The sequence below is a fragment of the Perissodus microlepis genome, chromosome 5, assembly GCF_051167445.1.
Source record: "Perissodus microlepis isolate ML-2025 ecotype Zambia chromosome 5, ASM5116744v1, whole genome shotgun sequence".
NCBI lineage: Eukaryota > Metazoa > Chordata > Actinopteri > Cichliformes > Cichlidae > Perissodus > Perissodus microlepis.
This window is the reverse complement of record NC_140465.1, coordinates 19,073,819-19,095,865: the sequence shown is the minus strand read 5'-3', so window position 1 is coordinate 19,095,865 and position 22,047 is coordinate 19,073,819. Positions and strand designations below refer to the sequence as shown.

The window sequence follows — 22,047 nt, the reverse complement described above, 5'->3', positions numbered from 1 at the left end:
CCATAACTTCTTACTTTCACTCCAAACTATACACTTTCCTTCCAATTTAGATAATGGTATCTGTACCTCTGCGTCTACTCTTTTAATAACTTCCTTAGCCATTCTATCTGCTTTTTCTGGCCCTAGAGCTCACCTTTCTCTGGCCTTTAATACCATACCTTTAATTACTGATGGGAGTCAGCTGTACAAAAGAAAAAGGTAGCACCTAAGGTAGGAGGGATGGTAGGACACACCCACGCAGGTAACTTCAGGAGAAGGCCCAGCTCATCAGGAGAAGGCCCAAAGGGCAGCTCATCTCTGTGATGCTTATCAGAATAAATCTGTGGGTATTTTGTGATCAATATCTAAGACAAATCAATAGAGTTATATTATTGACTTCTCAGAATCACACAGATGACAGCAAAAAGTTAACCAAACCTGTCAAAACAATAAACTGCATCTTCCTGTAGAAAACATTTTACTTGTAATGAAAGTTTTTAAAACTCAGTTGTTATTATTATTATTATTATTATTATTATTATTATTATTATTGGTAATTTCTGCGTTTAACTAAAAAACTAATTCACAAGTGAAAAAGCTTTATTAATAATGATTTTCTTTTAAGATATGATAGGACAAGAGTGACAGTCATTTACATTGTACAGTAATGGAGGTTAGGTTACTGTAGATGAAGAATACCTTGATCAATTCTGTCCCCAGGAATGAAGGTTGTTAAATCTGTGGTTCTTAATCCAACCTTTAGATCAACAAAAACTGACACATTACAGCACAAAACGTCTGTTATTAAGGTGGTGTATCAGTATATAATAATATGGAAAAGAAAAAAAGACATTTGTACTGTAATGGTCAACATGCTACTGTAAATAACATTCAGGCACAGAAACAGATGAAGGAGTCTCACAGCTGAGTGTGACTGAGTCTGTCTCTGTGATCACTGGTGGATTAATGATGAGTTTACATGGAAGAGGAGCTGAAGAGTTGAAACATTAAATACAGTTAGGATCACATCTGTGCCTGACCAACATACTGAAAGCATGCTTTGCTTTCACACATTAAGATAACATCAGTACTTTGTGGTAAAGCCGCAGACTCACTTTTGATGATGATGGAGGAATAGTCACTGTACAAAGAGTTTGACCCTCCCGTCTGGGGCGTGTAAGAACAATTCACTCTCCATGTGGTCTGAGACCGGCCATCTCCAGAAGTTTAGTTGCTGTCTGGTGTGTCAGACAGGAGAACTTTCCTTTTAACATATGTGTCTGAAATAGGTATAGAGTGGTTTTGCTGCATATTGTAATATTGTTGTCTGCACACATGGAGACTGATATATAAAAAGGTACAAACCAGTGACTGTAGAAAACATGGACGACGTGACAGCTCCCCAAAAATGAAGCCAAAATGTCTCTATCGCCCCCTGGTATCTATATTTAACTCAAACCCTATTTAATGTTGGTTTTTATAAAATATTAAATGTTTATGTAATTACAGTATTTTACCGTAGACTGACGGAATTACACTTAGTGGGAGTTGCAATCTTTTAACATTTAGTTTTTAAATTCTCTCTCCAGCAGATTTTTGTTGATGATATCAATAGCGAATTTAGTCAGAGAACCTAGTATTTACTTTCATGGTCACCTGCCTGATGTGGTGATGTTAGCAGCCTTTCCTCCACCAAAACTGACTCTGAGTAAATCCTTGATCACAGTGACAGCCTCAGTCATATTGAGCTGTGAAGCTTCATTAGTGTAATTTCTACATTGCAAGCCAAGTGTCTACAGGCTCCTCCTGTGGGCAGACACTAACAGGGACTGTGTTGTTGGAGATGGCTCAAAAGATTTTACCTGCTGAAGCTGAAGTTTGGTGTACTTATGTTGCAAAGCTTGATGCTTTTCTTTTTATGTCTCCTGGCAGTGACCCATCTACTATTGCCATAAACAGTAAGTACTTGTACTGCCATGAACTTCATATATATACTATATATACATATATATATATGATTTTTCTTATGCAGATGAGGCATTATTTCTGTACCATTATTTGTTATTCCAGAGGCTTTTAAGCTATTTTTTTGCACTTGTTGTCTTGTAAAAGCCTATATTACATATTTTATTTCACAATTCATTAACTCCACAGAGAAGGCATCGTTTAAATATGTTAAATATGTTTCTTTAAGCAAGTTCTTCATGACTGAGCCAAGTGTCCTATTTTTTGGAAATCAAAATATGGTCACCCTACTATATCTGATTGTTTTTTTCCACAGTTCAAGGCAACTGTTGCACACTTGGATTGAAAGGAATTGCAACCAGTGTATCTTTATGAGTTTTACTTTACTGTGCCTGCAAATATATAGACATAGCACATCGTTACACATTTGTACAGTCTCACACAGCTCTTTTTAGGCGCACTGCCTTATGGTTAGTCTTTAAACTCAAATGCTAATACTCCTAACAGTAACATAAATGAAATAACATAAACAAAGATAGTGTGATTCACCAGTCTTCACCCACTGTGATTACATCGGTATAGGTCCACTATAGCGCCACAAGGTTTCCACAAGCATTAGCGAATTAGCTCTAGCTGCTAATTGTTAGCTTCATGACTATCGCTACCAATGAGTATATACTAATGACACATAATGGGGATTAACAGCCAACTTTCCCACATTCTCTGCAATCCGTGGGCTCAGCTTTAGGAACTGAGGAATAACTACCCTTCCCGTACCATGCCTTATTGGAGACTGTGGCACACATTATTTTACAACAACCAAAGAAAATAACATATTTGAACAATCAGAACATTTTAACCAAATATGATATTTTAACTAAAGATTATGGGGGGTTTCTTGTTTTGTCCACAATGCCTCTCTTGTCCTTACACAACAACTTGCCAAACGATCTGAAATGCTATCATTTGCACATGAAAGTGCACCTGTTACAGTAAAACTGGTCTGTTTGTACCAATGACTGTAGAAAACATGGACAAGGCGACAGCTCCCCAAAAATGAAGCCAAAACGTCTCTATCGCCCCCTGGTATCTGGCTGCAGTATAGGTCATAAACCCCGCCTCCTCCATGTTAGCGGATGGGACTGATTTATGTCCAAGGGGTCTCCTTTCCCATTAGTTTTGTTCTAATTCCTACCGCGGTGATATTACAGTTTTTCTCAAATGCTAAAACACATTTCACAAACGTTTCCACCATGTTCCCCAATGTCTAAACACAACACCCTTTTCTAAAGCTACATAAACACAACCACACCTTCCCACTGCAAAACTCAAACTTTCACACCAAAAGAGCAGCTAGAAGCTTTCAAAAATGTAAACACTATACACATCATTACACACTACAGCAAAACAATTGAAAACACAATGCTCAATTTGTGAGAAGGTTCTTTGTTTCATAACTGCCAATGCATATTTTTAGAAACTACACAGTAACGGATCGTCATAGATCTCTGCAGAGGATTAGGCATTTAGATTTGTGAGTTTCATATGAAGAGTATAAATCTATAAAAAATCCTGCATGTACGTACACTACTGTAACACAACTCAATGCAAAAACAGAATCTATTGCACACAACAGTACTCTTGAAAACATGATCAGGGTGTGAAGTCTTTTTTATTGTCTACACGGTCTTTTTACAGTATTACACACAGTCACTGTGCGGCATCATGTCGCCGAGCTGCATTGGGCCACATCACCTCATCCACATCACAGGCTATATTGTCCCTTGCTAGGCACTGCGGGAAAAACGCCCTGGAATGGCGAATCCATCCCTGGAAGGCCTCCACTGGGATGTCAGCACAGGCCAGCTCCATTGCCCGTACGAGGTTCTCTCTTGTGTATGGCTGTCTGTCATACACCTTCCATCTCCATGATGAGAAGAACTCCTCTATAGGGTTCAGGAAAGGGGAGTAGGGTGGCAGACAGACGTTTAAAAAGTGGTCACTGTTGGTGGTGAACCACTCTCTGATTTGGTGTGTTTTGTGGAAGCGGACGTTGTCCCAAATGATCACATACATGTGATGTGCTAGCCTAGGATGGTGTTGTTGACGGTCCAGGAGGATGTCTTTTAGCTCCTCTAGGAAGGTGAGGAGACGTTGGGTGTTGTAAGACCCAAGGACAGCATGCCGGTGGACAAGCCCCTCCGTACCCATAGCTGCACAAAGAGTAATATTACCCCCCCGTTGGCCAGGAACCTCAGTGATGGCTCTTTGGCCAATGATGTTACGGCCTCTTCGCCTTCGTTTCTGGAGGTTGAAGCCAGCCTCATCCAGGAAGAGGTACTCATGGGGTCTGGCCATCGCGTCCAACTGCATTATCCTCTGTGAACATGGAAAAGCGTACAGGTGTTCAGAACGGTCAATCAGGTAGCACAGTATTGTCCAGAAGTAATGTAGGCCACTAAGCAACACAGTATGTCCACTAACTGTACTGTGGACATGGATGTATACGTACTTGCACATACTCGTAACGTTGTTCTATGTGTCGCGCAGAGTTGCGCTCAAAGGGAACCCTGTAGACCTGTTTCATCCTCATCTGTTGGCGCTGGAGAACTCGGTCTATTGTGGACACGCTGACAGCATCAATGTTCTCAAAGTTTACATTATCTGCAATGACTTTGTCTCTGATCTCTCGGAGTCTAATGCAGTTGTTCTCACGGACCATATCTGCAATGAGGGTTTCTTGTGCCGCTGTGAATATGGCAACCCTCCCACCTCTATGTGGCATCCTTTCAGCTCTAAAGAAAGAAACATGTGTTGTCAATTGACTGATTTATATGTAAAACTACATGTAAAGTAACAGACCACTTTCACAGGCCTGTAAAACTGTAGTGTGACAAAGAAAGCAATAGCGTACTATACCTGTTGTGTTGTCTAAATGCCTTGATAATGGTGGCCACGGTGAACCTACTCAGGTTTGGATGTACTCTTCGTCCCGCTTCAGCCATTGTCATGCCATGGCCAATGACATGATCAATTACTGTTGCTCGCATATCATCTGTTATGATGGTGCGAGGTTGTCTTCTTCTCCCACCTGGACCTTCTCTCTCTTGTTGGCCTCCTTCTCTTCCTCCTCTACTCCGAACTCCTCTTCTTCTTAGGCCTTCACCTCTTCCTCCTCTGATCTCAACCCCTCTTCCTCTTTGGCCTGCAGCTCTTCTCCTTCCGCACGCTCGAATGCCTTCATCCATTGTGATTGTTTGGCATCTTCACCAAACTATGCTTTTATAGGTGGGGTCACATCATTAGCAACAGGTGTCTTCAATTTTGAGTCGCTGTGTGTAGTGACTGACGCCAGGTGTGTTCCCTGTGTTCAAAGATTGGTGACTGTGGCAAGCATTTTGCATCACATGGGCTTTCATTTGAGAATATGAGCAGAGTTGTTTTGCAACATGTGTTTTAGCAAGGAAAAATGTGTTTAGATTTATGAGTACAGAGGGTTGTGTTTTGTGAATTGTGTCTTCATGTGACATGTGTTTATGGTACTGGAATATGGTGGCTACATTTAGTAAATGTGTTTAGACTACTGGTCATTTGGGTTACAGGATTGGCTTTTGTGTTTTAACATTTGAGAAAAACTGTAATACTGCACTGGTAATACAAATCTCTGGGCTGACACCAGAAAGCAAGCCATGCACATACAAAATGTTAAATTGGGTTTAATAATTCTCTATTAATCTTTTGGAAATTATTGTCTTAAGTAGAAATATTATCCAGGTTAGATTCCTACAAAATAAAAGAAAGAAAGAAAGAAAGAAAGAAAGAAAGAAAGAAAGAAAAATATTTTCCTGTCTTATCGATATGGCTTGAGTGTGTAATGGCCATTCAGTCTTATCTTCTGTTTTCTGCCAGTTAATTATTTTTAATGTGTTTCAGCGTGCCTGTAGAGTGCTGTATGCCAGGTCGGTTTTCACTGTAGGTGTTTTATCTGGCTCCTCAGGGATGCTGGAGTACAAGTGGTATAAGGAAGACTAGAAAAAAAATAGAGCAAAAGTTATTTGCATCTGTATTTTTTTCTGTAGTAAATATATTAAATGCTGAGGATGCACTTGTCTCACTTACATTCTCAGTTTGAGACTCTTGTCTTTTGAGTTGATTAGACCCTGTGAGTAATACAGAACCAGAGTTATCTTTATTTTCACTTTGTATGTCTTCTTGTATGTGTATGAAATAGGAAAATGTCTGAGGAGTGTACCATAAAGGAAAATTATTGGGTTAGCAAGGTACGTTGAGTGTGAAGCAGGAGATTTTAGTGTCACAAAAGTGGATCTCTTTTTACCACCTACATCACTATGGTAACCTATAATGAACACATTACCTGGTCCAGACCAGTCTATGTTAGAACTTTTGGCTTACAATTGGCTGGTAGTGACACATTTTCACTAATTCTTGTTTTTATAGTATCCAGTAAGTGCAATATCGATTCACTACTGAAGGAAAACATTTTATATAAACAACATGTAGAAAACAGCAGTAAAAAAAAGCCCAGCAAACTGCATGTCACATTGTCATGGCATGCATTCACATTCAGATGGCAAAGTAGAAAATATCTCATCTTTTTTTTGCTTGGTCCTATTCTTTTAACAAACTTTTGTTTTGAAACTGTTGTAATTGCAGCTACTAGAACACAGATTAGAAAAGTGATCAGTTACATTTGTAGATTGTTTATCACAGGGAATATCTATTTGATCACTAAAATTTATTTCTCATTTATTTGGTGACAAACTACAATTTCCAAGTCTCTTTTATGTTTAATCTCATGCAGTCTAACCCTTTAGAGCTTTTACAGCTGTTACTTTAGAAATAGACAGCAGCACCAAGATTTCACTGAGCTGTAATATAAATAGATTAACACGTTTATTTTAGTGCTCTGTACACTTGTGATGATCTTGTGAATGGTTACCATGATCATGGTCAGCTGGATCCAATTCCAAACGGAGGCTTTGCTAAATCCATTTTCGGTTAGTATGTTTAATTATTTTATTTTAAAATATATCATTTCTTACGACCCTTGTTGGTTTTAATCTAGTTTAAACCAAACCACTCCACTGGATTTAGCTACATTCTGGACTGTCTTTTCAGAATCCAGTAGCTAGCCAGCTGATTGGAGACCGTGACAGCCAATCAGAATATTTGCATCCAAGTCTGTAATTTTGTGTGGTACATGGCGCTCAACAATCTGTCAAAAAATGTTTTAGTACGACTTTGGTAAGCTACGAAGCCCCACTGCTTGATGGATTGTAGGAGCATTACGGCTACTGTAGTCAGGAGCCTCGCAGAGTAATACATTTATCTATGGAGCATTGGTATTTAATAAATGCTGACAATTTATTTCTGAGTAATTTTTTCATGTACATGCTGTATGTTAATAAAAGTGCCTATGTGAGATTTGGGACACAGTTTTGATTAGGAATTCTCTTTTTGTTCTTACTTTATGGCTTTAAAAAAATATCAAGATATCTATTGTATATCGCCATCCAGCTAAAGAATATCAAGATATGTATTTTGGGCCATATCACCCATGAACATATGCACACATACATACACAAAGGTGTATAAACCAACCATAAATAACCAATCTAAATCTTATATACATAAAATACAGGATGACAGAAATGAAATGAATACCACAGATTGTGCATAAGGTGCAGTTGGGAGTGAAGGTAGACAGCGAGACAGAGCAAGCGAGTGAGAGAGAGAGTTTTGAGATGTGGGAGATTTGTGACTTTTAGCACGGAGTATCTAGCTTGTGTGTTGTCTCGTGTAATTAGTCTGTTGTGTAGTTGTTGTTTTGTTTTGTGTGTGAGTGATGGTACTAATGAATGTCACAAAGGCAGATTGCAATGTAAACGCTGTCTCTAGGTGAAAAAGAGGAGTGAGTCAGGCCTGCAGGGTTTATCCCTGTGGTGTTCTCCTCTGTATTGTGACAGATAAACTTTTTTTTTTACTGGCACAAATAATTTTGTGGGGCATCTTATTGTGACACCTGATTGTTCTCTCATTTTAATTATAGTAATATTTTTAAATAGAGTGTTAACCCAAGAAATAATGAAAAACTAGGTTTAAATTTTTGTTCATGACAATGCAGATTTCTGACATTTTGTGTAAATTTAAGCATATGTGACCACCTGCATATGTGTTTGATAAAAAGGGCTTTGATTTTGCCACCCCATTTGATTTCCTTACCACCCTCATGCCACCTTCAGAACATTCCTCTAGATCCTCCCCTGTGGGTTGCGCCATGTCGCAAGTTTTGTGAGGTGCTTTTGTGATATTTAATGGATCGGATTAATTTTTTTTTCTCCCCGATATCTGATCCAGTAATTTACATCAGGATCAGACTGACACCCATACTGTATATCGGATTGGTCCATCCCTAGTTTCAAGTCCACTAATGCAAAAAAAGCCTGGCTACGTTGATCTTGGTTTGTAGTATACCCCTCAGATATTCATGCACTAAGATGGTGTTTATTGTATAAATGCTTTGCACATTAAATTATATCATTTTGGTTCCTCATCAAAATAATGTTACTTGTTATACAACTGTAACAACCCTTAGACCAAAATTTAAAAAAGGAAACAAAAAAGCAGTAGCTTACCTTTAGGTGGGTCATCACCAGGGACCAAACTGGTCATATTGAAGGCTTCAGTATCATTTGGAGACATCTTGTTTGATAAAAAGAGAAGAAAAGGAGTAAGAGGAGAAGTCATGAATGACCTGTAATTAAGTACCCGAATTATTAGTAGATAAAGGGAATTTTATTAAAACAAAAAAGAAAAAGAAAAGTACCCATCCTCCTCGGTCAGTTTTTTTTGTGCTTGAAAAATTATCTACAACAAAAGGCAAAACAAAAATCAGCATAACAAACTACCACACAAGGGGAGAAAAAGACAACACAATACCAGAAATGATTAAAGAATAAATATTTAATTAATTAAAGTCATAGTGGATTTGACAGCGATGTTACATCACGGAGAAAAAGAAAAGCATTAATTGTCAAGTGGTTGTTAGTTAATACATACTAAAGTGTTCTCTGCTTTAATCTCAAACAGCAATCTGTCATTAAGCTTCTTTCATACCTTTTTTGTCCAGCATTTTGATTTCATTTTATATTTTTGCTTTCTTATATTATATTGAAAATATGTTCTGTTGTTGGTATTACCAGTTAGGTTTAAGTTGAGTTTTATTCTAGTTCAGGTTTTCATTTATGTTTGTATTTCATAGTTTCTTTCATGCTCCTGCTCAAAATCATGTTCATAGTCATGATAGTCTTTTCTAGTTTTTTCCGTTTAGGTTTTAGTTTAGCTCTCACCACTGTTCATGTTGTTTTGTTTTGTTTTCTTGTTATCTAATAAAGGCTCGCCTTTTGTTTAAAGCTCACTACCATCTCCTCTCATGTTCTGCATTTGGGTCCATTTCACAAACACACCAGCGTACATGTTTGCATCCATCCAAACAGGTATGAGAAAAAAAACCCTGTCATTTTGTGGCAGCAGTTGTCAATCGACTCTGGAAGCAGAATACTACTTGAAATCTATATGGGGATAGGCATTCTCATGGGTGTGTGATAGGGTGGGCAGATCGAGCCAAATATCAATAATATCGATACTAACGCTGGTATCAGTATTGGACAGATACTAATGCAATTGGATCATAGGTTGCTTCTATCCAGTATGTATGCTCCCCACTGAACTCTGTTAAATACATTTTTACTATATATTTTTTAAATTAAAAAATAAACTTCAAACATGCACTATGAAAAATATCTAAACCTTTCGCTGTTTTGTCATGTCAATGCTTTTTACCCCGTAGCACATTTAAACAACAGAAGCTGACACAAAGTCTTTTAAAGACTGGCACATTTACATCCCAGGTCTCTAAAAAACACACTTAATATATTAGAAAAGCTAAAAGTATTTTTTTACTGTGTTTTTTAATTGTGTTTAGTAAAAGTCAGAGCACTTATTCAGCAAGACTGAACTTAACGAGAGTTTTATTGCTTGATTGATAGATACATAACAAAACTGGGAAGGCTAAGGGCAGATACAAAATGGACATATGGAAAGGGCACAGCAAGAGGGAGATTGCGACACTTGATGGTGGTAGATGGACAATAAATACATGAGGGCAAATGAGGGAACAAAACACAGGTGGAACACAGCCACCTTGGTTGGTAATTGGTTCCATTCATATCTTTGTCTTATCTCTGTGTCTCTGGAACACAGAGACAAGACAAAGACATGAATGGGACCAATTACCAACCAAGACAACCTAAACTAAAATACTGATAAACCTGAGCACAAGCAAACTGAACTGTGAAACATAAGACACACAGAGAACATAAGAATGAATAAACAAGACTCAAAACTCTAACAGAAAACACTGGGTCAACAACCCAGGTACCCTAACACGATAATGCATCTCATAAATCATGATACACTGTTCTCCCCTACATAAGATCTCTTTATAGATTAAAAGTATCAGTATTGGCAATACTGCTGTTAATTTGCCAGGTATCGGATTGATACCAAAATTTGCAGTATTGCACAGCACTAGTATATGAACAATTACTAGAGCTTTCAAGCTGAGAGACCTGCAGTTTGCAACTAGTTGTTTGGTCATTGTAGACAAACTTCTGGACCTTGACACTGGGACTAGTGTGCTAGACAAGTTAACAATGACTGTGCTTTCATTGGCCACTTTGGCCTATGATGCAAGAAATCTTTAATAACTCCTTTAAGGTGTTGAAAGTTTTAATGATAGAGAAGGGAATGTCTGCCATGTCCAGCGGATCATTTGGAGGCTCCATTGAGACTTTTAGATTAATATCTCGGAGTAATCACTTAGTTGACCAAATGTACGGAGTTTAACTGTTTATGTTTACTTACTTTTTTCATTGATATTTAATCTCGTTGTACATATTGGCAGTTAACCACGTCACAGAGTTCTTATGCTGTTAGTTCAACTCAGATTATTTTTTAATATAGATATATTTGATACACGTTAAAATCAGGATCATCACAGCTGATCATTTTTAGCTAATAGTAAATAGTTAGATAACTATAGCAGTAATAACATTTTACAATTCTACGGGCAGGAAGGAGAGCAGAGAGGTGAAGACTACCAAGGAGAGTGCAGCAAAAGAGTGCTGTGTTTTAATCTGGTCCAATTTGCCAAAGATAGGGTTTGTTAAACGATAAGGGAGGCTTTAATTTTTATTTTTTAAATTAATTAATGTATTAGGGGGCAGGAGGGGTTATCTCTGCTTTCCTTCCTCTAAAAGTCACAACACACCGTTAGGATGTGACATCAATAGAGTAACAGCTAGATTAAAACAGCTGGGCGAGTTAATGTATTCACCGGTGTGTTGAAGCAGTGAGGTACAGAGTTGGTGCGGAGCAGCTGAAACATAATGCTGAGTCTTAAAGAGGAATAAGAAAATTGTGGTAAAGCGTGTAAGTATGGAAGAGAAGTAAAAGATATGGAGGTAAGAAAATCAGTCGGTTTATGAACAGAACGGCGGTGTAGCTGGTCGGTCAATTTTGTGTATAAACTTTTTATAATATAGTGTGATCAGAAATACTTCAGACTGTAGAAAAGGTTTGAGGCTTTACATGACATAAGGAATTGTTACTGTCCTTACCATTTCTTCTTTTCACGCAGACAAGAGCCATTCCCAGTGAGATGATGCCCACGATTACACCAAAACCAGTTGCAACTACAGGTAGAAGTTTATGAGCAGAAGGTACTAGAAAAGCACAGACCACAAACAAGTGTCAGTCTTACTTCCCATTTTGGTGGAAGTAAAGAAGAAAGACATCTACTGTTAAAAACCAACAAATCTCTTATTTTACGATCTTGAGAGCAGCAAAGTATGCTGAATGACATGTAGGAAAGAACAAACTTCACTGATATGCAAAGCAAAACCCTCCTAGTATGATGAATACACAATTTAAGGAAATTTCACTCACCTGAAGATGTCCTTGGTGTGGTCACAGAAGAAGTCGTCCCCACTGAAATGAATATATCTAAATGTCAAAAAACACCACAGCAATTGACAAAGGCATTTTTATTCACTTGTAGAAATCTTACCAATAGTTGTGTTTCTCCTGATTGTGTGACTTGTAAAGTCCATAGAAGGAGGAGGAGCAAAGGTCAAAGTGTTTTTTTCAGCTGCAATAAAAGAAGATTGTGTAGTGATTGTTTCACTATTTGAGTTTCTTGTGGATTCACCACAAAAGGCATTTTTTTCCACTACTGCAATACTGCCATACAACAGCCCAGTGTCAATGTTTTACAATTAGTCCTACAACACTTAAACAATGTTGTAGGGCTTTAATACTGATTGAGTGATTCAAATACTTTGATTATAAAAAAACTCTTGACACAGTCTTTGCTTCGATGCTTCCTTTAACACGCGGCTCTGTAGTGCTCCGATGTATTAAACGATGTAAACACAACTAGAACAAGACCTGCAATACAAAAGTATTTAGAAGCAGTGTGTGAATAAAAGGTTTGACAACATTGATCCCACACACACTGATAACACAATAGCAACAGTGATGATGACGCTGACACAATTTAACATGCAGCCGGAGTTTGTTTATGCGCAAGAAGCCTTACTGAGACAGTGAGCTCAAGGTGAGTGAAACAGAATGTTTCTAACGTCAAAAGAGCAGCGATGTTCCTGTAATCACCATTAAAACCTTTACTTTAGCATGAGTCTGTCATCAAAGCACCTGATCAACAAACTCCAACATGAAGAAAAGCAAACTCTTCAGCTGCTCCATCCACCGGTATTTGTTTTAAACAGAGAAAAAAATCTGCAGTAAACCTCCAGAAGTACTATTAAAATATGCAGATGATCTGTTAACTGAGTCTGAGACCAGACTGGTTAAATCATACAGCTTGCTGAAGGCTGACGGTAGCAGTCTTATTTTACATGGAAGTGGTACCTGCAGCAAACAGGGGCTAAACCGTATTAACTTGAAGACTTTTGTAACATTTTTCACACTGAAAGTGAATCATATCAGATAATGTGCTAATTAAACTGCATTAATATTTAAAAAATATAGGAATAAAAACTTTTTTAACAACTTAATAAAAATATAAATGGGCATTTAAACTCTGATCCACTAACCTGAGAGCTATTAGGTTGGACACTGAATTATTATTAATATTAATTATTAACATCTAGACCATCGTATCATCTGTTTTGTGCCGTAGTTTAGATTACACATATATCTTGTTTTGTTTTATTGGACCTTTGACTATACTTTAAACTATTTATACATTTTTTAATTTAAGATAAAGCTTTCTTAAAACACATTTTTTATATAAATACACACACACACACATATATAATTTACATATAATTTACAAATACAATTTTTTGGACAGATCTTATATCTTATATGCAATAAACTTTATAATTTCTAAAATGGAAGCTTACTCAATTACTAAAATAATTGGTAGCTGAAGCCCTATAATATTATTTTACTGTTATCTGACGTCAGTGCATAACACATAATGCACTGTAAATACATCCATCAATACTCAGAATTCTGCTCCCTGGACGGAGTTAAATTAATTCAAGAGATAGGCAGTTTATTTAAGGATGGAAAAATGTATCACCTCCTAATATCTGGTACATTACATTACATTATTAAAGGTAAACAGAACCCTATAAACATCAGGCTTTAGCTTCCCTTTTTGGTTTGTAGAAATAAATGCACATCCTGTAATGAGGTATAATAGACAGCAGCACATTGTGATCACTTACTTTGTACGTTAATGAAGGATATGTTGCTGTGAGGAGACTGGTATTGTCCTCCTTTATGCTGTGACATGTAAAAACATGTCACTTCCACCTCAGCAGGTGAACTCTGCTGTGCCAAAGAGAGGAGCTCAGTTCCTGTAAGTGTCTGCAGACAGGAGATGGACGTAGATTTTCTTCTTCTCATAAAGTACAGAAAACACTGAGTCACAGAAACAGATGATGGAGTCTGACATTTCACTGTGACTGAGTCTGTTTCTGTGATCGTCATTAGATTCATTGTCAGCTCAGGTCGAGGAGCTAAAAAATGTAAAGATTTCTCAAGTTAATTAAAGAAATGTTTCATTTATTTGAAAATAAAACCTAATAAGAGAAATTGCTTATGTATCTTATGCACATTTACATTTTCCTCACACCAAACAACCGACAAGTTGAGAGAAGTTGTTTTTTCTACTGATACTGTAGCCAGACATCCTCATATTAGGCAACTGCATTAGTATTTACTCACTTTGTATAATAGCTGTAATTTCTGACATGTTACTCAGTGGAAAATGTGTTTTAAATTGACTCTTAAATTCAAAGAAATTGCAGTTTATTTAAGAATGTAACATCAGTTAAATGTAAATGAAAAACTTTATAAAAATCAGTTTTTAGTTTCATTCTTTGGTTTATAAAAGCTAAAACGTTATGCACATACTGTACAGAGGTATACTGTAGAGCAGCATGTTATGATCACTTACTTTGTATGCTGATGGAGGACGTGTTACTATGCAGAGACTTATGTGGTCCTCCTTTATGTTCTAATGTGTAAAAACATGTCACTTTGACCTCAGCAGGTGAACTCTGCTCTGCCATAGAGAGCAGCTCAGTTGCTGTCAGTGTCTGCTGACAGGAGATGGACGTAGATTTTCTTCCTCTCATAAAGTACAGAAAACACTGAGTCACAGAAACAGATGATGGAGTCTGACAGTTCACTGTGACTGAGTCTGTTTCTGTGATCATAGTTGGATTCACTGTCAGTTCAGGCCGAGGGGCTAAAAAAAAGGTAAAGATTATTTTTAGTTAAATAAGCAAATGTTTCATTTACTTAAAAATAAAAAATATTAATAGAAACTGATCTGAGTTTTACTTTTTAAAATGATCAAGTTTAATACACATTTCACACAATTTCTTCCCACAACCCTTAAGTTGAGAGCAGCTTTGTTTTTTGTACTGATACTGTAGACAAACATCCTCACATTAGTGCACTTCAGCAGAATTTACTCACGTTGTATGTTGATGGGTGACATGTTGCTCTCTGGAGATTTCTGTATATAAAAGTAATAACAGGTCACTTCAGCTGTAAGAGGTGAACTTTGACGTGTCCATGACAGAAATTCAGACCCTGTCAGAGTCTGCAGACAAGGAGCTGCTTTTTCAGGTTTATGTCCTGAAATGATGAAATAACACTGAGACACAGGAACAGATGATGGAGTCTGACAGTTCACTGTGACTGAGTCTGTCTCTGTGATCATCTGTGGATTCACTGTCAGTTCAGGCTGAGGATCTAAAAAATGTAAACATTTGTTGAGTTAAATAAGCAAATGTTTATTTTATTTAAAATAAAATCTAATAATAGAAACTGTTCTGAGAGGGTTTTTTTCTGATGCACATGAAAATTTTCCTCTTCACTCACAGTGTGATCACTTACTTTGTATGCTGATGGAATATCTGTTACTGTGAGGAGACTGGTATTGTCCTCCTTTATGCTCTGAGCTGTAAAAACATGTCACATCCACCTCAGCAGGTGAACTCTGCTGTGCCATAGAGAGGAGCTCAGTTGCTGTCAGTGTCTGCTGACAGGAGATGGACGTAGATTTTCTTCTTCTCATAAAGTACAAAAAACACTGAGTCACAGAAACAGATGATGGAGTCTGACATTTCACTGTGACTGAGTCTGTTTCTGTGATCTTCTGTGGGTTCACTGTCAGTTCGGGTCGAGGAGCTAAAAATGTAAAAATTTGTTGAGTTAAAAGAGAAAACATTACATTTATTTGAAAATAAAATAAAAAAAAACTACTCTGAAAGTTTTAATGTGATGCACATTTAAACCTAACATTACTGCGTTCAGTGCAGTAGCATTTACTCACTTTGTATTGTGATTGCTGACATGTTACTCACTGGAGATTTATATATATAAAAGTAATAACAGGTCAGTTCAACTGTTACAGGTGAACTCTGACGTGTCCATGACAGAAATTCAGACCCTGTCAGAGTCTGCAGACAAGGAGCTGTTCTGGCAATTTCATTCCCTGCAATGATGAAATAACACTGAGACACAGGAACAGATGATGGAGTCTGACAGTTCACTGTGACTGAGTCTGTCTGTGTGATCTTCTGTGGGTTTACTGTCAGTTTAGGTGGACGGACATCTGAAAAATTCAGGTACATCTTAGATTAATTAAGCACATTCGCATCTATATTATACATTTTATATTGTAGATTTATAATAATTACATTTAGATTCATAATTATTGCAAGTTCTGAGATAATAACTAATCATCCCCATAATTACTATTGAAACATATTATAAACTGTTCATGTACTTTTGTCACTCACTGTTTATGTTGATGGTGGATGGCTCGCTGTAAGGAGATGGCAGTTTAAAAGTATCAATTTGTACAGTGTAAGAACATCTCACTTCAACCGCAGCAGGTAAACTCTTATGTGTGATCTTTAGTAGCTCGGTTGCTGTCAGTGTCTGCACACAGGAGGAACCTTTGGACAGTTTTTGGCTTGCAGTGTAGAAATCACACTGAGACACAGAAACAGATGATGGAGTCTGACAGCTCAGTGTGACTGAGTCCGTCTCTGTGATCGCAGGTGGATTCACAGTCAGTTCAGGTGGAACACTGGCTGAAATTACATTTACACAGATGCTATGTTAAATATTTTATATATGCACAAAAAGTATTCATGATGAGCAAAGCTGAGTTACTGTAGAGAAACTCCAGAGACTAAACAGTAAAATTAATAAACCCATACAGTGATAAACACATGAAACTACGACTGACCTTGTGCTTTAATTTCATGAAAGGAATCTGAAGAAGGAAAGAAGAAAATACAAAATAGAATCAACAATGAAAAGATTCAAAATGTAAACTTGTGTTAGAGGTAAACATGCTAACACCTAACAGTAATAATAGGTGAGACTATATTTAGTAATAGGTGACATGAACAATGAATCATAAGAAGTTTAACTTACACATGAGAACGACTAGCAGCAGGAGATCATGCATGATTAAAAGAACAATGTGAACGTGCAGAACAGACTAGAACAGTCTGTCTGACTGCTCTGACTCTCACCTATATGAAATGTTAATTTTAGAACTTGTTTTCAGGAAAACCACAGTTTTCAAAGTGTCACACTAACTGGCCGCAGTAAGACACATGTCACATACTGAGAACCTGCAAAGATACACTTTTTAAACCCTCACTTCCTTTCAAGTAAAAATGCATTTTAGCATACAGTATAGCTACAGCTAGAGTTCATATAAACTATACAGCAGAGGTCTCATTACCACGAGCTATGAATGCCTATGCCATATTTTTTTCTTCTAAGGCATAGCAACAACCTCAATACAGGAGAATAAATGGACAAACAGAATTATAAATAACTTGTCTAAAATGAGACCATATAAAGTACAAGAGGTTTGACTTCGAGGACAGACGTATCTCCACCTAACTGCTGTTCAAATCTCCCCATGTTCAGCCAATCAGAAGAAAGTTTGTTTTAAAGGAAGCTAGCACAGGCTGTGGGTGAAGCAAGGCTTTTGTAGAGGACAACACAAGACAAGACCATATACACAAATAGGCGAGTGAACACGGGTAAAAGCAAACTAAAGTGAAACTAATGAGAGCAGAGAAGCAAATTACAGACAAAAGCTGGAAGTCAAATAAAAGCAAGGAGTATAAGAAAACTAACCTTCCAAATAAAACAGGAAAAAGACAAAAGATAAACAACAATGCACACTAATTTTTTCTTTGTCTGTTTCCTAAATGCTGGATACTTTTTTGTAATCAAAACTCAGAGAGACACAGAGACCAAATAGACCTGCTGTAGCACACTTTTTGAAACCCTCAACACATATAATGATGATATTGTTAAGTTAAATGAAAATCTGGACACAAGCACAGAGCACAGAGGTGATCTTAAAAGGAAGGAATTTATTCAACAGGCGAGCAACAGTCTTTTCCTCAGAAATATGTTGGTGGAAGCTAAATTATATATTATAAATGAGCTGTTCTCTCTCTCATGTGTTTCCAGACAAAATCAAAAGTAATTTTGAAATAATTGTCTCTAAAAACCTGCTATTCTCCTTTTTAACAGCTTGTCAAAAGATGTATGACATTTTATTCTTAAATAACACAAAATCTCCAGTGTTAAATTGACACGAGAAACTGTCTGTATGAATCCACTCTTTTGAGTGTTAAATGAACATTTTTGACAGTGTTATATTTCTAACAGTAACCTAGTCAGTGTTAAAGATTAACAATGGCTAACATTAGCATTGTTGATTCTCTAACACTGTAAAGTTACTATCATGTTTAGTTATTTTCCAGTGTTAGAAAATCAGCACTGCTCAGTGTTAGTCATTGTTAATCTTTGTTACGTTCCCCTAAAAGGGTCCAGGTGATTAGGGAAAGTAACAAAAAGTGTCGGAGTCAGAAAAAGGAGACACGGAGGCAAAAGGGGTTAAATTAAAGAGTTTTATTAAAGTTTCTATTAATAACTCAACTAAAAGAGACGGACAAGCTGTTATCACCATTTAAAGAAACAAAACAAAACTCAAGCGTTGGTCAGTAAACTGAAAAGTAAGTAAAGAGGATTAGTTGCCAAACACACTCCTCTCCACCGAGTAGGAGCAGAACACACACAGCTCACTAGCTGCAAATCAACAAGGATCTGGCCCTAGAGCTGCTCTTCTTCTTCTTCTATTTTAATGGCAGCTTGCATCCATAGAAGTTGCATTACTGCCACCCTCTGGTGTTACTTAGACCAGCGGTCCCCAACCTTTTTTGCGCCACGGACCGGTTTATGCCCGACAATATTTTCACGGACCGGCCTTTAAGGTGTTGCGGATAAATACAACAAAATAAAACTAGTACCGGTACCGAAAAAAAGAAAATTTATTCATAACACACGTGAAAAGACCCAGGAAAACCGAGTAAACAATAAAAACGATAACAAAATAACGCTGAAAACCGATAAAAACCCTGAAAACTATACATTTCACACCTGAGCCTCAATTCTTGCGGCCCGGTACCAAACAACTCATGGACCGGTACCGGTCCGAGGCCTGGGGGTTGGGGACCGCTGGCTTAGATTGCATCTAGCTCTTTAAATCCTCTTAAATAATCCCATACTTCTCAGAAACCAAAGAACCACTTCTTTCCTTTCATGACATCCTAGCCATTCAACCACCTTTTCAAACCTGAGTTCCCCCCTCATTCCAGTTTCTACCCTCATCATTCTCCTATAGTTACCATACCTCCTGCAGTTAATAAATACAAGCTCAATTGTTTCCATAACACCACACCAATTACATAGCCCCTTTAAATGTTTCCCCATCCTAAAAAGAGTGCCATTCAGGTAACGATGCCCTGTTCTTATTCTACATATAACAATCTCCTCCCTCCTATTCAGTCCTCTATTTTTTTTACTTCTACTATATTTTGTACCCTATACAATTGTCTCCCTCTAGTTTCATTATCCCACGCCACTTTCCATAACTTCTTACTTTCACTCCAAACTATACACTTTCCTTCAGATTTAGATAATGGTATCTGTACCTCTGCGTCTACTCTTTTAATAACTTCCTTAGCCATTCTATCTGCTTTTCCTGGCCCTAGAGCTCACCTTTCTCTGGCCTTAAATACCTTTAATTACTGATGGGAGTCAGCTGTACCAAAGAAAAAGGTGGCACCTAAGGAGGACGGTAGGACACGCCCACACAGGCAACTTCAGGAGAAGGCCCTGCAACAGCTTTAACATGACAAAAGTAGTACAACTAATAAATAAATGGCTGTTCACAAAACCTTTAAAACAATAAATATAAGTGATATAAACTGCTAAGTGATAATGATGTGGACCTCTGGGTAGATACATGTCTCTCCTGGGGCTGTACTAATGTTATCATCAAGTCTCTTTCCATAATGTCTCAAAATTGATTTAGGCCTCTAAATATCGAGAAGCATGACAGACTTGGAGAACAAACAGGCCTCATTCTGCTAAAGTTTTAAACACATTTTAATATTTGAACTGACAAGTCAAAGGGCAGCTCATCTCTGTGATACTTTCCAGAATAAATCTTTGTATTTTGTAATCAATATGTAATCAATGGAGTTAAAATATTGACTTCTCAGGATCACACAGATTACAGCAAAAGGTTAACCAAACCTACAAAAAACAATAAGCTGCATGTTGGGTCTGTGTTTCCACATGCCCCACTAGTTTAGAGACTTATCCCTCATGAAGAACGGAAAACAAGACAGTCAGCGATCGATCGATTTTACTTGCACAAGGGAGGCCCCAGTCGGTGTCTCAGGAACGCACTTCGAATCCTATCACAAAATGACCCCGACTCCAGCCTCCGCTCGCTGCCTTTTATTGGGAAAAACAGTTTACACAATACACATCACAGCAAAAGCTCCTCCCACCGTAAAACCCCCAAATGGTTCTAAGCAGATCCGATTACTTTTTTCAAGTAACGAGTAAAGTAAGGGATTACTATTGCAAAAACGGTAATTAGATTACCGTTACTTTCCCGTAGGAACGCTGCGTTACTGCGTTACTAAAACCGTGATTTTTTTGCGAGAATGTCTCATGACAGTGACGTAAGCGAATGCGACGTTCGTGACAACAGCTGTGTGCAGATCAACAATGGATCATATATTGAGTGCGGGAGAGAGTATGAGCGTGCAGCGTTTAAAGCGTGGAAGTACTGACCTTACTTTGAGTTTGATTCCATAAAAAGTGACAAAAACATTAGTGTCCGTTGTGTGTGGGAAGAAAACTTCTCTTTACAGCGAAAAAAAACCCCTAAACTTCCGAGCAAGCACCGAGTGCGCTATGACGTAATGGGAAATTCACAGAGAAACTCGCGGATTCTTCAACTGACCGCTGCGGCACACCTGCACCAGGGTAAACCTCCGCCTACTCCACTCCTGCTTTACAGGTGAAAATAGAGCAACAGGACCGCTAGTCTTTGATTTTATTTATTTTCTGCTGTGTTTTACTTGCATCTATTTGAAAGACTGAGTGTAAACACAAAAAAATATTTTTATTTTATGTGCTGGAATGTGCAGAAAATAGGTTTAAATGTTAAACTAATTTCTTCCAGTCAGAGAATGTTGCATATAATTAAATCTTTGCTTGATGCATAAAGTTAAAAGATTAAAACTAATAAAACAAGTTTTAAAAAGAGACTTTTCCATTTGGTTACATTTTGTATGATGGATTATGCAGAAAAAGTAGAATTGGGCTGAAATATCTATCGCTTTATCACCTATTCAGGTTGTAAATCGTGTTTTTAAAAAGTAACTAAGTAATTAATTACTTTTGAAAATAAGTAATCAGTAAAGTAACGGGATTCCTTTACAGTAATTAGTTACTGATTACTTTTTTCAAGTAACTTCACCAACACTGGTTCTAAGACAAGGCACTATGTGTGTGTATGTGTAAACACCTGTATGCATGTGCAAGAACCTGTGTGTGTATGCATGTGAGAATGTGTGTGTGTGTGTGCGTGTGCGTGTGTGTGTGTGTGTGTGCAGAATCTTCAAAAGGGATGTGTCTGTGATAAAAACCTCCCCCAGCACAGAGTGGTTGGAGAGGTGGTCAGGATCAAAGGAATGTCTTGATCCTATAGTTTGAACTAAGACTTACAAATTTAAGAAACACAATGACAACATTCAACAATTAGACTTAACACTGCATCTTACTGCAGAAAACATTTTACTTGTAATGAAGGTTTTTAAAACTCAAAAGTGAAAAAGTTTTCCTTTTAAGATATGATAGGACAAGAGTGACAGTCACTTACTTTGTACAGTAATGGAGGTTAGGTTGCTGTAGATGAAGAATACCTTGATCAATTCTGTCCCCAGGAATGAAGGTTGTTAAATCTGTGGTTTTTATTCCAACCTTTAAATAAACAACAACTGACATATTACAGCACAAAACGTCTGTTGTTGGGGTGGTGTATCAGTATGTAATAATATGGAAGTTTAC

The 22,047-nt window shown here is 37.5% G+C and overlaps 2 protein-coding genes across 2 annotated transcripts; both read right to left on the bottom strand.

Annotated features, from left to right (window-relative positions):
- Window positions 1-2,327: 2,327 nt before the first annotated feature.
- On the bottom strand, window positions 2,328-4,743 carry LOC146387156 (uncharacterized). Its single transcript, XM_084927289.1, has 3 exons — window positions 4,457-4,743; window positions 3,862-4,323; window positions 2,328-2,336 (listed from the first exon to the last, which is right to left on the bottom strand). The coding sequence occupies exons 1-3, from the start codon at window positions 4,727-4,729 to the stop codon at window positions 2,328-2,330; spliced, it is 744 nt and encodes a 247-aa protein (XP_084783415.1). The 5' UTR covers window positions 4,730-4,743.
- A 32-nt stretch (window positions 4,744-4,775) lies between these two features.
- Window positions 4,776-16,287, bottom strand: LOC146387155 (uncharacterized). Its single transcript, XM_084927287.1, has 12 exons — window positions 15,908-16,287; window positions 15,469-15,762; window positions 15,046-15,339; window positions 14,519-14,812; window positions 13,785-14,078; window positions 12,095-12,175; window positions 11,974-12,015; window positions 11,646-11,750; window positions 8,792-8,832; window positions 8,601-8,667; window positions 6,064-6,104; window positions 4,776-5,972 (listed from the first exon to the last, which is right to left on the bottom strand). Exons 1-12 carry the CDS (start codon window positions 16,206-16,208, stop codon window positions 5,874-5,876), a joined length of 1,953 nt encoding a protein of 650 aa, XP_084783413.1. The 5' UTR covers window positions 16,209-16,287; the 3' UTR covers window positions 4,776-5,873.
- Window positions 16,288-22,047: the final 5,760 nt, after the last annotated feature.

Excerpts from the sequence above, each read along its gene's own strand:
- LOC146387156 (XM_084927289.1), bottom strand. The coding sequence starts at position 4,729 with ATGCCACATAGAGGTGGGAGGGTTGCCATATTCACAGCGGCACAAGAA. Across the intron at positions 4,324-4,456 it reads AACGTTACGAGTATGTGCAA|AGGATAATGCAGTTGGACGC; the intron begins GTACGTATACAT and ends CCATGTTCACAG.
- LOC146387155 (XM_084927287.1), bottom strand. The coding sequence starts at position 16,208 with ATGTACCTGAATTTTTCAGATGTCCGTCCACCTAAACTGACAGTAAAC. Across the intron at positions 11,751-11,973 it reads CACACCAAGGACATCTTCAG|TACCTTCTGCTCATAAACTT; the intron begins GTGAGTGAAATT and ends GTGCTTTTCTAG. Across the intron at positions 6,105-8,600 it reads TGGTGATGACCCACCTAAAG|GGTCTAATCAACTCAAAAGA; the intron begins GTAAGCTACTGC and ends TATTACTCACAG.